General features: G+C 39.6%; 1 protein-coding gene across 1 annotated transcript in view; it reads left to right on the forward strand.

Annotated features, from left to right (window-relative positions):
- Nucleotides 1-18,519, forward strand: part of LOC124159578 (arf-GAP with coiled-coil, ANK repeat and PH domain-containing protein 2) — a 92,484-nt gene that overhangs the window by 41,845 nt on the left and 32,120 nt on the right. Inside the window, exons 10-12 of the mRNA XM_046535479.1 lie at nt 1,633-1,739; nt 10,184-10,364; nt 14,727-15,000. Coding sequence (XP_046391435.1) covers nt 1,633-1,739; nt 10,184-10,364; nt 14,727-15,000 — 562 coding nt within the window. The remainder of the gene's footprint in view (nt 1-1,632; nt 1,740-10,183; nt 10,365-14,726; nt 15,001-18,519) is intronic.

Consider the following 18,519-nt stretch of genomic DNA (forward strand, 5'->3'; position numbering starts at 1 on the left):
CGCGTCAATACCTTCAGTGCGTCCACGAGACAATTATTCCACCATGCCACAAGATGAATCGCTTCATCACACTCGAATAATCGGTAGCGATTCTGTGCAGAATCACTTGATCCTTTGCCGATCATCTCACCCACAGAAACACCGCATCAATGATAACGATCGGCAGCACATGTTCTTCAGCACACGATTATTTTGCTAACCAAAGAATCGGCCCATAATCTAATGATAATAATCGGTACATAATTGTGTGCTTGTTTGTATCAAGTATTTGATTATTCACAGATTCTCTGCGTAATCGATTATTTAGACCCAATTTTTTCCCTGAATCGATTATGCTTTAATTTTATCATATGATACGATTAATCAATTACGGAAAGTTTTTCCCCATCACTATCTCAGGGTTTGCCGAAGCCTATGTTTCATGCTGCAACTCATCGCCCATTCTTATCGCTACTGAGAGTGAGTGATGAGTCGGAGCACAAAATTGGCTGAGTCAAATCTCTTACACGGTGGTGAGCTTGAGACAACCCAAAGGTCAGTTTGATTGCTTCTATCAATTTTCCTATCTGCTAATCTTTGAATGCCTTCACAATTGTGCTATTTAAATTTGTCTTTGCATGCTCTATGTAAGGGATGGACGGATCCAGGATTTTTTTCGAACCCGGATCCAGATCGGATCCTTGATTTTCGGAGCCGGATCTTCAGATATTTTCGGATCATATTGCATTTTCAATTGTCTGCTATAAACGAAGTAATTATTCAAGTTTCTTCTGGGTAAATACAATCAAAGGAATGCTATTTTGATTTACATACTCATCTAAAAAATTTTACTGATTAAAAATAGTTTTTATTAGCTTTCAAATTATTTTTTTAAACGATAACATCGTTACACACTCAGGATGTTAACTGCTACTGCTTGGAAATGAAAATAGGTTTCAATCTTCGGATAAACCATCGACTGATTTTTGATATTCCTCACATAAGTTTCCCCAGAATTTTATCACTTTCTCATCGCATACTGACTTGTGTTTCACCCGCAAATGCTTCAGTTTGGTTGAGGTGGATTTTCCACTTCCTCGTGATAGTTTCACCTCACAGTCCACGCACATGATGTCAATGTCCCTTTATATCAATAAAAATGCTTACCTTACTTAAAAAACCAATGAGTAGGCCAAGCATTGCAGTGCAACGGCGCATGCGAAGGTAGAATCGAAAATCTTTCCACTCCCTCGGATGGGACGCTGTATTCACTGAGTCATAAATTTAAAATTTCGGATCCAGATCCAATGTCTTCAGTGAATTTGGATCCATAGTATCCGATGAAGGGCAATATCCCCAGATATTTGGATCTGAAGTATTCGATCCGACCATCCTTACTCTATGTATCTTATTCTAGGCCTTCCTCTTCTGTTCTTTCCTTCAATCAGTCTATCAACGATAATTTTCATCAGACCAGCATGTTTCATGTTTTGGCCAATTCATTGGTCCTGTCTCCTTCCCAAAGTTTTCAAAAGAGTTCTCTCCTCTCCTACTTTCTTAGAACTTCCTCTGTTGACTTCACTTCTAATGAGCTTAATTCAGGGAATCTGCCCCGAGTATTGAACCTGATGTGTGTTCCTTTTTTGTTTGCAGGGTGTGGGAGCAGCTGTTGAAGATTCCTGGTAACAGCCAGTGCTGTGACTGTGGTGGTGCTAACCCTCGCTGGGCCAGCATCAATTTGGGCATCACTCTGTGCATTGGTGAGGAGCCATCAATTACTGCATGCACCAACACTCCTTGTGCACCAAGAGCTACCCACCCCTTATCCACCTAGAGCCGTGCAATGCAAGGGCTTTTAATCGATCCTAAGGAAATTTCTTAAAACAAAAGAATACATAATACAACAACTTAATACAATAGAATTTAGCACACATTGATCAGTATTGAGGATCCTGGTGCTGGAAAACTTTTGTGTTTTGTTAGCAAAAGTAGAGTCTGTATTAGTTTAGTTGCGATGAACATCTAGTGCAAAGTGTGATGATTGAGGGGGCAAAAAATGCACTCAAATGAACCAGTATTAAGTGTCCCCTCACATTCTCTGGAATCTCCTCCATCTCAGGATTACTCTAAACTTTTATTTTATAATCTAGACTCATCTACCTTACTATGCCAAAAATAAAATTTAATGAAATTTGGGAATGATTTCTACCCGTCACATAAAATGATCTAACCGCGGCAATTCTAGTTAACCTTTTATGTAATTCCCCTTGAACCGAAACAGAATTAACAGTTATCATGACCTAATAAAACAAGCAGTGGTTTAGATGGTATACATACCACTGTCATCAAAAAGTCCTTTAATCAAATACCAATCATAATTACTCTTAATCAATGAATTACTAACACTTTCCGTAATATTCCCTGACCCCTTGAAGACCAAAGGCCAAAGTTCTGTAAGGGCAAAGGAAGTAAACTGGCCAATTTCTCTTCTGAATTGGGAAAACTATTTGAAAAGATATTTTATAATCAATTGTCTTCTTAACTTGACTCCTATCACTTATAGTCCACCTCTCAACTTGGAATCAGAAACTCTATGTCAACTATGACTACCACGTATCATATGGTCAACCAAATATTTCTCTTATCTGGAGAACAAAATTGAAAATTTAGGACTACAGTAGAACCTTGGTCGTACGACCCTCAGTTATACGATGAACTCACTTATACACTGATTTTTTTTTGCTCCCGTGAATAACTTCTTATGAACCCATGTATTTCCTACCTCGCTTATGAAACTTTTCACTTATACGGCGATCTCGTTTATGAAACTTATTTTTCCAGTCCAATGAGATAAAAAATCTCACTTCTACGACTTTTTAGAGAACTGCTGTACAAGAAGATTGCGGTTTGCACGCGCTACTATACACTCATGCATAGGCTGCATTTGGCACCTAAAAATCTGTGGTACCCCCCGGTCTAATGTATCCTACTAACCCTCCCTCCCCCACCCTTTCCCTTGTCTTACATATCCCTTGCTCCTGCAGCTCATGTTCTCAACCAGTCCTGTCCTAGTCGTTCAGGAAAAAGCAAATAGCTTTGAAAGCTCTGGATTATTTTTTTCCTGTGCGATTCTTCCTTTCATGTGTTTTAGGCCTATTATGCAGGTCTATGGAAGTAATAACTGCTCCACACTACAGTTAAATGACCCACATCTTCGATCATAAACTATCACTGCTGCCAATATTTATTATCTACAGGCGGTCCCCGACTTTCGTACACAATGCGTTCCCGAAAACTTATACTAAAGTCGAACCATTGACTTCCATACTAATTAGGGGTTACGTTCCAAAAGAGCGGAATATACGTACTAAAACCTTTTTTTTCACTGAATTCATTACAATTAGTGATGGGTCGATTCTTCGATTCCTCGATTCTCGGCCAAGAATCGGAATCGAAAACGAGTACTTGCCAAGGTGAAAAATCGATTCCGATTCCAGTAGTACTTCAAACAACAAAATATACGACCGCGTTTCCAACAGTCATTTGAATTTTCGCGCCACGTAATCGTAATGACAAAACACATATCTTCTATAGATGTGCGATTACTCGAAAATTCAAGTCGATCGAGTAGTTGGTACTTGACTCGGGCGTTTCGAGTAGCATTACGAATGTCGAGTCGAGTAGTTAAGGTTACAGAGCTTTCGAGGCTAATAGGTCCAGCAATCTGACGACAGGAAGCGCTATCATGAAATTCATGTAATAATGCAGTTTTTAAAGCCGATAAGTCATTCTAATGCCTTGGCCAGGTAGTTTCAGCTTGCCGAATACACTATAGTTGTCGACGTGGGCGCCGAATACCTTTACGCCAGCCGCGGCGGCCGATCGTCTTCCTACCCGGCACACACTGGTCCGAAATCGGTAAAAGCTGGAATAAAGTCCGAAATGACCTTTTTGGGGATAGAGACTTGAAACTTAGCGTAAATAATCATAAATCATTACCAGATATAGATTTATATGCCATTTTACATATATACGAACCTTTAGTGAGATACAGTGGCCCAAACATGACCAATTTTTCAGTGCCACGCGAGATATCGTTTTTCATCAAAAAATTTTTGAATTTATCCAAGTGGTTTTGCGTTGGTACGAGTTTTATGGAATAAAAAACGCAATATTCCTTTGAGCTGGTGCTTTGCCTATACTTTCAATGACTTTTGAAGATTTTGGCTCTCATCTGTCTGGTTTTACGACGCAAAATGGCCGACCCGTTTTTCACGTGAAATTTGACATAAAGTAGACATTATCTTTCGTTTACGAAAAATATAACTCAGAAAATTTGAACCACAATATAAAGTAGAGATTTCTAAAGAGTACTAATTAGAAATCTTAGGGAAAAAAGTCTGCGACGAAGGAAATGAGAGCGATTTTTCAATCGCGCGTCAAGGCTCAGCTACACGCCGCGGAACTCTAAGGCTCGGTAACTGAGGCCGATTTTTCAAGTTTTTTAAAACATTAGTCTTGAAAATCGTCATTTAAAGCATGGTTAATCGTCTTCATTGACTCAAAACACTAAACTGAGGATGCTCAAAAGGAGTATGTATAGATCGACTAGAACATGTAGCGCATTACTCGATTGAAAATACTAAGGATTGGATATTTTTCGGAACTATCCCATGCATAAGAAATATGCCTCGGATATTGAAGTAAAGTGAAGAGATTAAATCAGCATGCTCATGAGAGAGAAAAATGAACTGTTTCCGTGAAAGGCAACAACCGATACCCTTTTTCCCTTTCCACCTTCGCCGAGGTGAGTCGCGCGGAAGGGGGAGTTTTCACACCACAAGGCTCTTTTAGCCTTTTTTATTACTGCGTCCGTCCGATGTGATATTCATTTGTAGCGTTTAGTTTCTTTCTTGAACTTAAAAAAAGCCAGAGATTATAAGGTTGATTAAATGACGTGAGAAGTATAGAATTTTTATGGCTCTACAAAACTCAAGTTTAGTTCTATAGTTTGTTTGCTTTATTCTCTTGAATGCCATGAAGATTCAAGATCCAAAAAAATCGTTGATATAATTTTTAATAAAAATTCTAAAGTCTCCGAAATCTTGCAATTTTGGTAGGAAAGTACTTGCCCAGTCACACAAGTGTGTAGCAAACGGAAATTTTCTGCAGGCAGCAATGCTGTAACATGGAGACGTCAAAACCTGCTGGCTGAGCATGTAGAATAATTGGTTTTTCTGCTTGAGAATTTGAAAGGGAAAGTATTTCAAGATTCATATACGTAATATGTAATCTTTATTACAGCTATGAAAATTTCTGTACTCAGGGCTCTCCCTTGTAGTTTGGATACGGTCGAAATATTATGAGTGCCAATATTCTTAAGTAATACCTATCATGTAACAACACTTTTCAGGTATTTTCTGTTTTAAAATTTAGCTATTATATTTTAATTACATAGTGATGGTATGAAAGATGCTTTTTTCAACTGACTCTTTCACGGAGTAATATTTTTTAAAGTGGTTTTCTTGTTGCCTGGAATTAAGTCATATTTTTATTGGAGCCTATGGCATCAGAATCGATGGAGTCGGTATCGGTAGAATCAGAATCGAAATTTCAGAACCGGAATCGGGATCGGAATCGATAAAATTTTGGAATCGACCCATCACTAATTACAATTAACTTAATTTTAATAATATGTTAATAAAACTCCTCAAATCATCTCATTTCTTTAGAAAATACGCAGAAAATGCAAATAAAAGCTTAAAAAACAAGAACTCCGTTGGCTATCGAGTGAAACTTCCTCTTGGCGTTTAAGTTGACATTCCACTTATTACGTCCACTATAAATAAAAGGACATATCATGAAGCATAACAAAATGTAGTTGTTGAACCCGCACTCTGGATACCTTTTAATTTTTACACCAAAATTCGACATTTGGCAGGTGACATTCGTGATCGTGTATATTTCGCATGTTATTCAAAAAAGACAAAAGACAAACGGAATTCGGGTGATATTTCGTGTTATATCGTTGCTGAAGGTTTACATGAATTAAACAGCACTCAAACGAAAGAATACAATTAGAAAGAAGATCTTACTAGTTTTATTGAAAGCTATTTGATGATGTATAGTCAACTTCTATTGAAAAATATCTTCAATGAAGGCTTTCTTCTTCTCTTGATAAAGGAGCCTATAGCAGGCAGTCTCTCTCCCAAATAAATCACCTAGATTAGAGTCAACTACCTTCCCTTCATTATATACGTTCGTATTGTTCGCATGTACTGCCATTTGAAACAATTGTATGTTGGGATGCGCAATAAACATCGCGGGAATTTTTAAAAATTACAGACCAAAGTCCGAAAGTCCGAATTTAGCGTACGAAAGTCAAGTAAAAGGTGTCAATTTTGAACGTATAAAAGTGCGAATTGTACGAAAGTTGAGTGTATGAAAGTCGAGGACCGCCTGTATGTTATCAACAATGTGCTTTTGACAAACGTTATGCGAGGGCTGTACTGAAAATTTGGATCAGGTTAAGCAGATAGAAGAGGAAAGATTTTCCTCTTGAAATTTTAGTGTTTCACTTGCTCCTTTTTGTTCACTTTAATCTAGTTAGCAATGGAAACTAAGTACTTAACTGTTTTTCTTGTGCTCATTGGTTAGACTTTTAGTTTGTCATCATCATCATCAGTGCTCAACAATCCTAAGATTGTGCGAAAAATCCACAGAGGAAAAATCATTCACCTTGACCGGGATTTGAACCCGGATCCCTCGATTTCCGGCCGAGTGCTTTAGTCAGTTAAGCTACCGAGGCGTCATTCTCCCCTGTGGAAATTTCCCGGTCAAGGCGAATGATTTTTCCTATGTGGATTTTTCGCTCTATTTGTGCATTGCGGGTGACTCCGTAAAAAAGTTATCACCGTGGCTAGTCCCGGTATACTTAAATAAATCCTAAGATCATCCGAAAATGCTTCAGTATGGTGAGGTGGATTTAGCACATCCTTGCGATAATTTACGCCACAGTGCACGCACATGGCATTCAATGGTTCTCCTTATCTCAATGGAAATGTTTACACACAATGAAAGACATTTTTATCGGCGTATCATTAAATTGAATTGCAACTACGCAATTAGCAACACAATTAACAGTATTTAAAACGGCATTAACGTCATGTGCAACGAGGTGCTCAACCGCTCAGCATGAGGAAGAAGTGGGCAGCAGAAGCGCGTAAAGGAGAGGTGGAGGGGTGGCGTAGCTAGGAATTTCGTTCGGGGGGGGATTCAAAACTAGGGGGGAAATTTTTTGAAAAAACCAGGCACTAAATAATGGGTTTTAAACTAATTTTAACACTTTTTATAATCGAAAAACTTAATTTGTTAAAGAAAAATTTTGTAAATTCCTGATTTTTCAATATTTTGTTTTCTTTTGTGAAGGACAATAACTGTGTTTTTATATTTCGGGGGGTGGGGTCCGGACCCTCCCCATGGCTACGCCACTGGGAAGGAGCACGTAAATGAGAGGTGGAGAGGAAGGAGCACGCTCCCTCCGTATTTCAAACAACAAGGCTACAAATGAGGGAGTCGGACGAAGAAATCAGATCTTGCTTCAGTGACGTCGTTGCCTTCAAAGCGAAGCCGGGCGTGCTACGTGATATATGTAGTTGGCGTTTCCAATCCATCTCTAATTGTTTGAGGGGTTAATGCTGCGCTTGTTTCTTTGAAAATTATGCTGTTTGGACAATGTTGCATATCAGTAAAGTGTAATTGTAGAATTGTAGATAGAAAACTGAGTGGCAATCAATTAGAGCTGAAAAATAAACTGAAATATCGTCAGGAATGCGTATCGTTTGGTCAAATTCTTTTTTAAATCCCGTGCATATCATCTAATTGTCGAAGCTATCAAGATATCTTCGGGCCCAGAAAGTCACTCTCCTAGCATTTGTCGTCTAGAAACGGAGAATTGAAGCAGGTAGGCCAAAAAAGGTCAGTTGGTGAGTCGAGTTAGGGATGAAACAGGCTTCAATTGTTTTCGTGTGATTTGATATTTTCCTTAGAAAAGAATGATTTTTGGTCTGTGTGATTTCGGGTACGAAAAAAAAACAACAGAGGCACGGGCTGATGGATGGCCGAGGGTGGTTTTCTGAAATCTGCGACGTAGTTACTTTTGACGTGGTTATTATCCTACGGCGCTGAAATTCCTCCGATGATTGTTCAATCTCTTGGGAAGAGTCACACTATGTGCCAGTCGTATTTTGCCTTTTTTATTTTCTGGCTGAAAATCCTGGCCATGGCTGAAATTCTACTCGCAACCTCTGCGAGAGCTTTCAAACAAAACGGTTCATGAGTAGGACAAGAATCGCATGCGACGACGCATTCGAAGAGAGAATCGGAACTCTTTCCACCCTGATGGGGCATTGCATTCACTGAAGCTATTATTTAAAATTTTGGATCCAGATCCGATGTCTTCCGCGACTTTGGATCCAATGTATCCGATGAAGGGCCATATCCGCGGATATTTGGATCCTAGGTATCCGATCTGACCATCCCTAGAAATAACAATAGCCGCGGTGGCTAAATTCTCGTTTGTCCGCGGTGGCTAAACAATAATGTAGCGTTCATTGCGTCCATATACATACTAGAGCAGCCTGGCGGGTGCGCAGTGGCGGCCGAACGCAACCTGTCGAGTCCGCCCGAAGGCCGCGGCGGCTTATGCCAAGCAAGTATCAACTTCCTCAAGGGTTGCATTGATGAAACTGGGCTATGCAAACGCGAATGTGTCTATTTTTTTAATTATTGACGCAGACGCGTGTTAGTCTAAAAAAGTTACATATATAAAAAAACCCGCTCTCAGCGCGTATTTATAAGAAACTTTTTTCACAGGAAAACTCGCTCTCTGCACGTTTTTATTATCATCAGACTTCAAATATGATTCGAAAATAAAACAATATATTTCGATCTATTATACTTTAAAATTGGTGGTCCAGATGAATGTGATTCTCCGAATGTGATTCATAATCGCAATAATTTGATTTGCCGTGACCAGCGGTTAATAAAAGAACGGAAAACGCATGCATTGCTTACTGATCCCGAGGTTTCCAATTTTTTTTTCTCTGAGAGTTGCTCATGAACACGCGCCATTTCTGGGTTCATCGGTTTGTCGCTCTTGCCGACATTTTCATGTTTCCGAGGCCGCTTAGGTATGTTCGTCGCAGCTCCCGCGTGCCGGGCGTATCCTCCGTGCGGGCAAGGCTGACACCGCGGCCGCTTAGGTGTGTGGCAGCCTTTGTGCCCCAAACTTATAGTCTATGCTCAAAACATTTATCTTCCTGGAATCGATGGAATCGGAATCGACTTTAGACGATCGATTCTCGATTCCGATTCCGTGCCCGAGAATCGGTGGAATCGAGAATCGACATTTGGAATCGACTCATCCCTACTCTATACTAACTCGGTCGATCCATTTGATCATCATTCTTCTGTAGCACCACATTTCGAAGGCCTCTATCCTTGCTTTCTCCGCTGCGGTCATTGTCCATGCCTCACTTACGTATTGGAGCATACTCCAAATGTAGGTTCTTAAGGCCACTATACACGGTGAATGATCATGCTGAATGGTCACGTGATCATTCACAGGATAATGCGAGCAAAATAGAACATGTTATAATTTTCACTGAATGATCGCGAGCATCACGGTTCATTTGCGCATTGTTCCGTCATGCATAGTGAATGATCATGCTGCATTGCCATGCGAATGAAATCATTCGCCATGTATAGCGGCCTTTATAAATTGTCTCCTTATTTCCTTTATATTTAAGTTTCCTGCTGTGGGCAGGTCTCTCTTTTGGTGGAATGTCTCTTCATTTGGGCTCCTCTTCTCCTGATACATAATTTCTTTCTTGCTTTTCCCGTCATAATTTTGACATGTCAAGTTGAATTTGACCTTTTTCTCTGAAATTACGTTGGAAAGTATATATTTTTCAATGTCTTTGTTGTAATGAAATACATTTTTTATATAATTAAATATATTATTGGAATTTTTTCTCTTATTAAGTCTTATTCTGCAGCAGTATTGATGATGGGAAGTGGGGTGAAGAAGTCCAGGGCAATGAAGACTTTTGCTGTTGCGGGTGGGTGAGGGAAAAGTCAGGGAATTTGAATCTCAAAATCAACCCTGTTGAGTGACTTATCTGATTCATGATATCCCCTGCAGAATGCTCTGGTGTTCACCGAAGTCTTGGAGTGCATCACAGCAAGGTGAGGTCGCTGACGCTCGATGCGTGGGAGCCAGAAATCCTCAAGGTCATGGCTGAGCTGGGAAATGAGATCGTGAACCGTGCTTATGAAGCAGACGTCCCAGCTGACTTTGCCAGGGCAACGCCAAACTGTGCTGGGTGAGTTCACTTCATTTACATCTGCATTCTAACCTGAAGCATGAGGCATGTTCATAAGAAAAAGGCAAGTGTCTAGTTTCACGTAGCATTTAAAGCCTTTAATGCTCGGAGGAAAATATTCACAAGTGTAGGCCCATATGCTCAGGGTCGGCCCTAGCAGGTGCGGGGCTAGGGGCGAACCTTCAGTGTGGGGCCCTTCACTTAAAATATTAAACTCTATACCCCATCTACAAACTCGAGCATTTTGAATCCCTACCACTCTCTGGCTAAGTATGTGTTCCCCTCCCAAATTCAGACTTTGTAATTATGCCGTTATGATACCATCACGCAGTTCGTTTTCAAAACTATCGTATATTTTAATTTTTTTTCACGAACGCGGGGCCCCCAAAGTCCGGGGCCCGGGGCGGTCGCCCCGCCCTAAGGCCGGCCTTGCATATGCTACAAAACTCATTTACATCTACATGCTAGCCTGCAAAGGTGTATGGCAGGGTAGGACACCATCATCATCACTGGTCAACAATCCAACATCTAAAATACTGCCCCGCAAGCCACCTTAAAAGGCATGTGGCCGGGGGTGTTAAGATACTACCCATTTACATACGAAAAGCAAACACTCAAACAAAATTACAGCTAGCAGTTATTGAAGTCCTTTAAGGTTCGGGGGAAAAGGGAATTCACATATCTATCTGTTCGGCAAATTATCTCTCTAAATTTATCAATACTGTCGGACCTGGAAATATAGTGGGGCTCTAATATTATGTTCTCCGTGTTGCTCTTAAAGATATCCATCCTCAATTGTTCAAGCAATCCAAGCCTAGCGCACAGCCTCCTAGTCTCTAGCAGCTCTATGCTTCATTGGCTTAACATCTGGGTAATGCTGGCTGTGTGCCTGTAACAGTTTTGGATGAATCGCTCATCATAAGATCCCAATCCAAGGATTGGTTTGACGCAGCTCTCCACTCAATTCGCCTGTTATTTAATCTTATCACTCCTGCGTGTTTCTTCTCTTTCACATCTTTCTTTACCTGTTCCATATATTTTGTTCAAGGTCATCGTTTTCTGTTCTTGCCTTCCACTAGTCCCTCGACGATTGTCTTCATCAGGCCATCATGTCTCAGGATGTGGCCTATAAGGTTGTTCTCTCTTTTTATTAAGGTTTTTATTAAGGCTTCTCTTCTCTCCTACTCTTCTTAGGACTTCCTCGTTACTAACTCGGTCAACCCATTAGATCTTCATCATTCTTCTGTAGAACCACATTTCGAAGGCCTCAATCCTTGCTTTCTTCGCTGCTGTCATTGCCCATGCATCACTTTCGTATAGGAGCATACTCCAAATGTAGGTTCTTATAAATTGTTTCCTTACTTCCAGATTTAAGTTCCCCGCTGTAAGCAGGTCTCTCTTTTGGTGGAATGCTCTCTTCGCCTGGGCTATTCTGCTGATAATTTCTTTCTTGTTTCTCCTGTCAATAGTTACCTTGCTTCCCAAATAACAGAATTCATCCACCTCCACCAGTGTTTGCTTCCCTATTTTAATGTAATTCTTGGCTTCTTCTCTTCTGCTGCATACTAATACCTTCATTATCTTTGTGTTTATTTTCAGTTGATATTTTCCCATTACCCTACCCATATTTACCAGAATATTTTTCAAATCCTTCTGTCTCTGATATGATGGCTATGTCATTGGCAAATCTTAGCATGATAATTTTTTCTTCGTGGTTATTCACTCCCGAGGCTTTTTCGAATCTGAATTGGTCCTGATTGAAATACTCTTCCATTCTTTGTTCTCTTCTGCTTTATGTGATCCTTATCAGTATATTCGGTGCATTAATTATCAGGCTTATGATCCTAAAATCTTAACAGTTCTACGCCCTTTTCCTCTTGGGAATTGGGATTGTGATATTCCTCTCGAAGTCCTTTGGTATCTCACCTGTCGATATAATTATACTAATGATTTTTACAGCTGGATCAACATCTCCTGCATTTTTAATTAGCTCTGCCTGTATATCATATATTCCCTATGATTTATTCATCCTAAGGTCTCTTACAGCCTCATCAAATTCTGATCTTAAAATTGGGGCTCTTTTATCATCTTCATCCACTTCCTTCTCGTTTTATATAGCATTCGTTCTTAGGCTGCTTCCTTTGTACAAATCTTCCTGATATTCCTTCCATCTCTTCCCTTTGTTTTCATTTTCGATCATTAGTTCTCCATTTTTGTTCCTAAGGGTATTACATCTTACTCCCCTTTCCTTGAAGTGGTTCCTCTCTATCCAATAGGCGGCCTCTACTTTTCCATGCACAATATTGTTTTGTACGTCTTCTCAGATATTTTTCATCCACGCTTCTTTCACCTCCCTCGTTTTATGACAAATCTTGTTCCTTATTGTCTTGTAACAAATCTGCCCTTCCTATGCTTTCACAGCCTTGTATTTTCTTCTTTCTTCAATGAGATTTAATATTTTCTGTTTGATCCATAGTGTTTTCATAGCGACTTTTCTTTTACCAAGAACTTCCTCAGCTGCAGCCTGCAGTCCACTTCTAATGGTTTTCCAACTCTCTTCCACTGATTTATTGGTCATATCATCCCCTGATATTTTTTCTATGGCTTCTTTTAAAGGCCAGTTGATGCTGAACTACCTCCAAATTTTAACCTGCCATATGTTTTTCATGGTTTCCTTCAAGTTTTTGAATTGGGTAGCTTTTGCAGTCATGCACCTGGTTCCTGAACCTTTGTTTCACTAGAATGTAGTCGATTTGGTATCTTCTAAGGTCTCCTGGCATCTTCCATGTGTATCTTCTTCACAGGGGATTTTCAAATTAATTGTTGGCAACCACAAGCTGCTTATCTCGCAGCAGATTAAGTCTTTCTTCACCTCTTCCCATTTGCTCGCTGCACATTCAAGGTGTGGTTGGTCGAGTGCGAAATAGCACCTTTCTTTTACTTTCTCATCTAAAATATTCTCACAATATGTATGATGAATCCTAACTTCTTTCAGGCCATAAATATTCCTTATGTATGTTCCCCATGATAGGTTCAAAGTTATTGTCTTCACTTTGTGTATTAATTTTATGTTAATACCATCCACTGCATAAACATGTTTATAGTTGGACGACCTCCACTAGAAAAGTACTGCCTTGCATTTGCTCAGATTAAGTTCGAATCCCCACTTATTGCTTTACAAATGAACGTTGTTTAAATCATTTGATAGAATATCAAAGTTAGAGTGATCACTAATTCCCCAATAATTAACAGTGTTGTCAGCAAATAAACATATTTTACAGCTAAATGAAAGCAGATGTCATTAATGTACATAATGAACAAAAGAGGGCCAATTAGGCTTCCTTGTGGGACTCCTGATGTCACTTTAACTAAATCAGAGCTAATTGCATCAAAAATTACTGTTCCTTCTAATCACTTAAAAAGTTGTGTATCCAGTTTTCTACTGTTTCGTTTAGTCCGCATGACTGTATATTGTGTAAAAGCTTGTTGCGATGTACCATGTTGAAAGCTTTCTCAAAATATAGAAATAATGTGTCAACTTGTCTCATACATTCATCAGATTTGAGAACATTATGAAGAAAGAGCTGTGTTTTGCATGACCTGCCTGAATTAGGTGGTAAAAAAGTAAACTTCCAGCCCTTTCAACTTTGTTATACACATGTTTCACTGTACATCATGTCATTTTTTTATATTAAATGGCAAATAAAAGATATGTAATTTAATCCCAATTGGATAGTTAGCACATCTAATTGTTGGGAAGGAGTGGTGGCATAGAGGAGGAATGAGCGGACTGACTTGGAATTGAAGGCAGCGGCCGTTGAATGGTCTTCAGGGAAATCCCTCCACCCAACTGGCCGAGGCCTCTCCTTCTCTTTTCACCCCCACCACCCAACTAACCCCACTCCTTTCCAACAATTTGGTGTCCTTACTATTGCAACTGACTTGGTATATGCATGATCAGTCACCAGGAGATGAAACCATGCTACAAAACCAGGGTTGTGCTGATTAAAATATTCTCAGTGAACCTATCAAAATTTATTTTTTATTTCTTGTAATGGAAAGATTTCACGAAGTTAAGCCTGAAGTTATCAGGAATATTAAATGGTTGATTTTTGTCTCAGAGTTTCATTATTATGTTATGATCCCTAAGAATGACATAATAACTCTGGAAACATTGTCAAGAAAATAAATATTCTTTTATTGACTAACGCTCCAGAAAAACAAATCCTGTGAACTTAGTGGTCAAGGAAGGGTTTTAATCATCACTGTGTGCTCACATATTTTTGAAAAAACGAATCACATTTGTCTCAATGTAAAGGTGAGTGAGCCGCTGCTTCTCTTGATGTCTCTCCCGCCCTGCAGGAACATTCGTGAGGCGTGGATCAAGGCGAAGTATGTGGAGAGGCGCTTTGTCAAAAAGGACCACCACCTGTCGTTGCCATTGCATCGGAGGGGGGAAGAGCAGGAGGGGGGGGAGGCCCCTCACGGAGGAGGACCCCTGGGTGTGCGATGGAGCGTGCGGAGGCTGAGGCGCCGCCCTCGAAGCAGGGACGCCAAGAGAAGGAAGTCCAAACGCCAGCCAGAAAACAATGACCCACCACCCCTGCCAGTCGCCGAAAACGATGCCCACTCTGAGGTGAGGTCCATTTCACTCCAGTCATCCAATCAATGTAGTTGAATTTTGAAATTCATTGAAAATGGGAAAGATTAGCAATGAATGAACCTTAGGAAGCACTTAGCATGAGATTCATAGGTAAATGGCTGAGTGCATAGAAAAAAATGGTGTGAAACCTCATAAATTAAAGTGAGATTAAGGTTGATTTTGAATTGGAGTGAAATGTGTGGTATTTGCTGCATTATATATATATGTATTTGTTTCATATACTAATCTAACCTGTTTTATAAAAGGCCGTTTTACATGGAGAATCGTCTATTAATTTAAAAATATCATTTGCCTGAAACTCCTGCTTCACACAAGGAATGATTTCGGCAAATTTTCGGTGCAGAAACAATTTGCACTGGTGCAACTAACGATAATGCAGATCAATTCTAACAATATTCCTGACCGTTCATGACCATATGATTGGTTTTGAAAGTCGCAGACATTAGATTACTTGATTTACATGTGCGCTTGAATATCATTTTGTATTGCTTTGACCTTCAGTTGGACACAACATGCAAAGTAATGATAGCTATTCAAACGGTATGTAATGGATATCAGGAAATCACTTTAAGAAATCGATGCTGTGGAGCGTTTTGTGATAAAGTAATTACATAGTTTTTTTTGCTGCAGTGCAACCATGAGCAACCATACAAAAGGCTTCAAGATAGTACAGTGTAGAACAGGATCTGCAGGAAATCCACTCTTCAAATGGTTATCCAAAGTCTTTTCCCTTCCGATTCAATGAATTAGAAAGCAAGGGAAAACCTTATTTGGGGTGAAATGAATGTTGTTTCTTGCTCATAAAATCGTACTCTTTGGAGATGAAATTTTTTTAAGTCCCTGATTGATATCAAAGCATCCAGCACCCAAAGCCTTAAATAGAAATACGGACAATAAACTTAAGAGTAAAGGCTTTGAGAAAGTGAAGGCTAGTCAAAAAGGAGTTTTTACGTTTGGGATTATGTGAGGTGTGAGGACTCCTCAAAGCAGTTGAACAAAGGTCATCCCTGGGAAAGGAATGGGCCTGGTTTACTTCCAAAGGGGGGTGCTTCTGCATCCTTATCTTTTCTAAATTGAAGTTGGCTCGATGTCATCTCAGTTCTTGCTACTTCCTAATTTCCGCAAGCAAAAATGAGTCACAAGGCTACCAATACTCTCAAGATATCTTATGGGAAATAACGCATCATTATGTAATGTACAGTAAAAGGTTTGTAAATACAGCAGACTCCCTATTTTCCGGGTGGGGCTTATCTGTGTTGAGGATTATCTGTGCATGAGTTCATACTGCTTCGATGTTCTCCACGATATTTGTAAAAAAATAAATTTGGACGCAAAAGCAGCAGGTTACAGTGGAAACCCGGTTTAGCAAGTACGGCATTTTACAAGAATCGCGTTTTAGCGAGTATTAGTCTTTGTACTGCCAAACGGCCTTTGTTTTAAATGTAAAATAAATCGAATTTATTGAGGTCAGAAAGTTCCGTCCTCAGCGTACGCTTGGTATTATGACAGATATTTCTCGAGGGCAATGTACTGCTAAGCAAGCATAAACTATTATGTTCTGTATTACCTGTTTATTAAACTAAAAATAAAAAATGTGTGTCAGATCTACTACACCTAAAGCCACTCATGTCCAAGCATAGTACGCTCCGCGCACTCCCATTTGACATTCTTCTTTTGTTACGCTATTCTTGCTATCAATGGGAGGGAATGGGAGAAAGATGGAAACGTTAGAGGGAGTCAATTTCCCCCATCTCATTTGGCTGGCTTCGTCTCTATAATATTACAACAGGCTTCGTCTTAAGCACGGGAACTTACATTATAGGGAAACCCCCTCCTTCTTTTCCTGTGTCAGGTAAGGAAGTTGAAAGTGCATTGTCATAGTTAGATCGGTGCCCTTACATTGACTTTCGACTTATGGAAAGCTAGAGCAATGTTACCTGTCGCTGCTTGCTATCCGGCGATGTAATAATAATAATAATAATAATTTTTTATTGTTCCTAGAGATCACATGTTCCGGTGACATTGGAAGTCGTCAAAATAAAGTAAATAATTAAAGTAATAGTTACAAATAAATGAAGTGATGTAACATTTACAATTTTTACAGATAAAAGAAAAAAAGTTACAATTTTAGTGGTTGATGGGCAAAGATTACTCCGAGCCCAACATAAAATCCTTCAGGCTATAGTAGTTGTTTTCCATTAAATATTTCTTCAAAGCATTCTTGAATGGTGTAGGTGGAAGACATTTAATATCATACGGTAGCCTGTTGTATATTTTTGATAGGGAGAAAAGGGGTCCTTTTTGGCAGAAAGTGCTATGGTAGTCTTTGAGGTAAATGTCATTGGTGGTTCTGGTAGCGTGATTATGGAGAGAACTATTTTTTGGAAAGTATTCAGGGTTATTCTTAACAAAAGAGGCACAGTTGAGTATGTACAGTGATGGGAATGTTAGTATTTTCAGATCATTGTAAAGAGGTAAGCCAGGTGCTCGCATAGAAACTCTGGCCATGGCTTTCACTGCACGTTTCTGCATAGAGAAAACTTTGTGGCAGCAGCTAGCATTACCCCAAAAGATGATGCCATAAGTTAGGTGAGGATATATTTTGGCATAATATATCATCTTCAGAGTATCAATGGTAGTTACTTCAGCCAGCTTTCTTATAATAAATATGCCAGTGGATAGTTTATTCATTATATAATCAATATGTGATGACCAGTCAAGGTTGTCAGTGAGGATAACACCTAATAATTTTGTTGAATGTGCCCGGGAAATCACGTGAGGACCAACATTTAAGATCATACTTGAGGTACATGGAGACCGGTTGCCATGGAACTGAAGAAAAACTGTTTTGTCAATGTTGACTTGAAGGGCGTTATCATGACACCATTCTGACATGCTGTTGATACTGCTTTGTGTGGTATTAACTAGGTCGCTCCTATTTACCTCACTTGAAATGATTGAGGTGTCATCTGCATATAGAATGGCATTTTGGAGGAGGGGTTTGTCTGGCAAGTCATTAATGAAAATTAGGAATAGCAATGGCCCTAGTATAGAACCCTGTGGTACTCCTGCTTTCACAGTAAGGGGATTTGACTTAACTACTGTAATGCTTTTTGCTGTTCTGGAGGTATATTTGACAAATTGCTGACGGTCAGTTAGGTATGATGACAACCAGGAGAGAGCTTTCCCCAAGATGCCCACTGACTGCAGTTTAGAGAGGAGAATTTCATGATTAATTCGATCAAAGGCTTTGCTTAGATCAAAGAAAACACCAGCTGCTAATTTGCGTTCCTGAAAAGCTGTTGGTTTAATAACTGAAAGATGGCTGTACTTGTGGATTTGGATTTACAGAAACCGTGTTGGGCATTTTTCAGTATTTTAAAGGTTTTGAGATAACTCATTACACGATGGTAAAAGAGTTTTTCGAATATCTTTGAGAAGGCAGACAGTACAGATATAGGTCTGTAGTTTGCCGAGTCATTTAGAGGGCCC

The sequence above is a fragment of the Ischnura elegans genome, chromosome 5 (genome assembly GCF_921293095.1).
Source record: "Ischnura elegans chromosome 5, ioIscEleg1.1, whole genome shotgun sequence".
Lineage (NCBI taxonomy): Eukaryota > Metazoa > Arthropoda > Insecta > Odonata > Coenagrionidae > Ischnura > Ischnura elegans.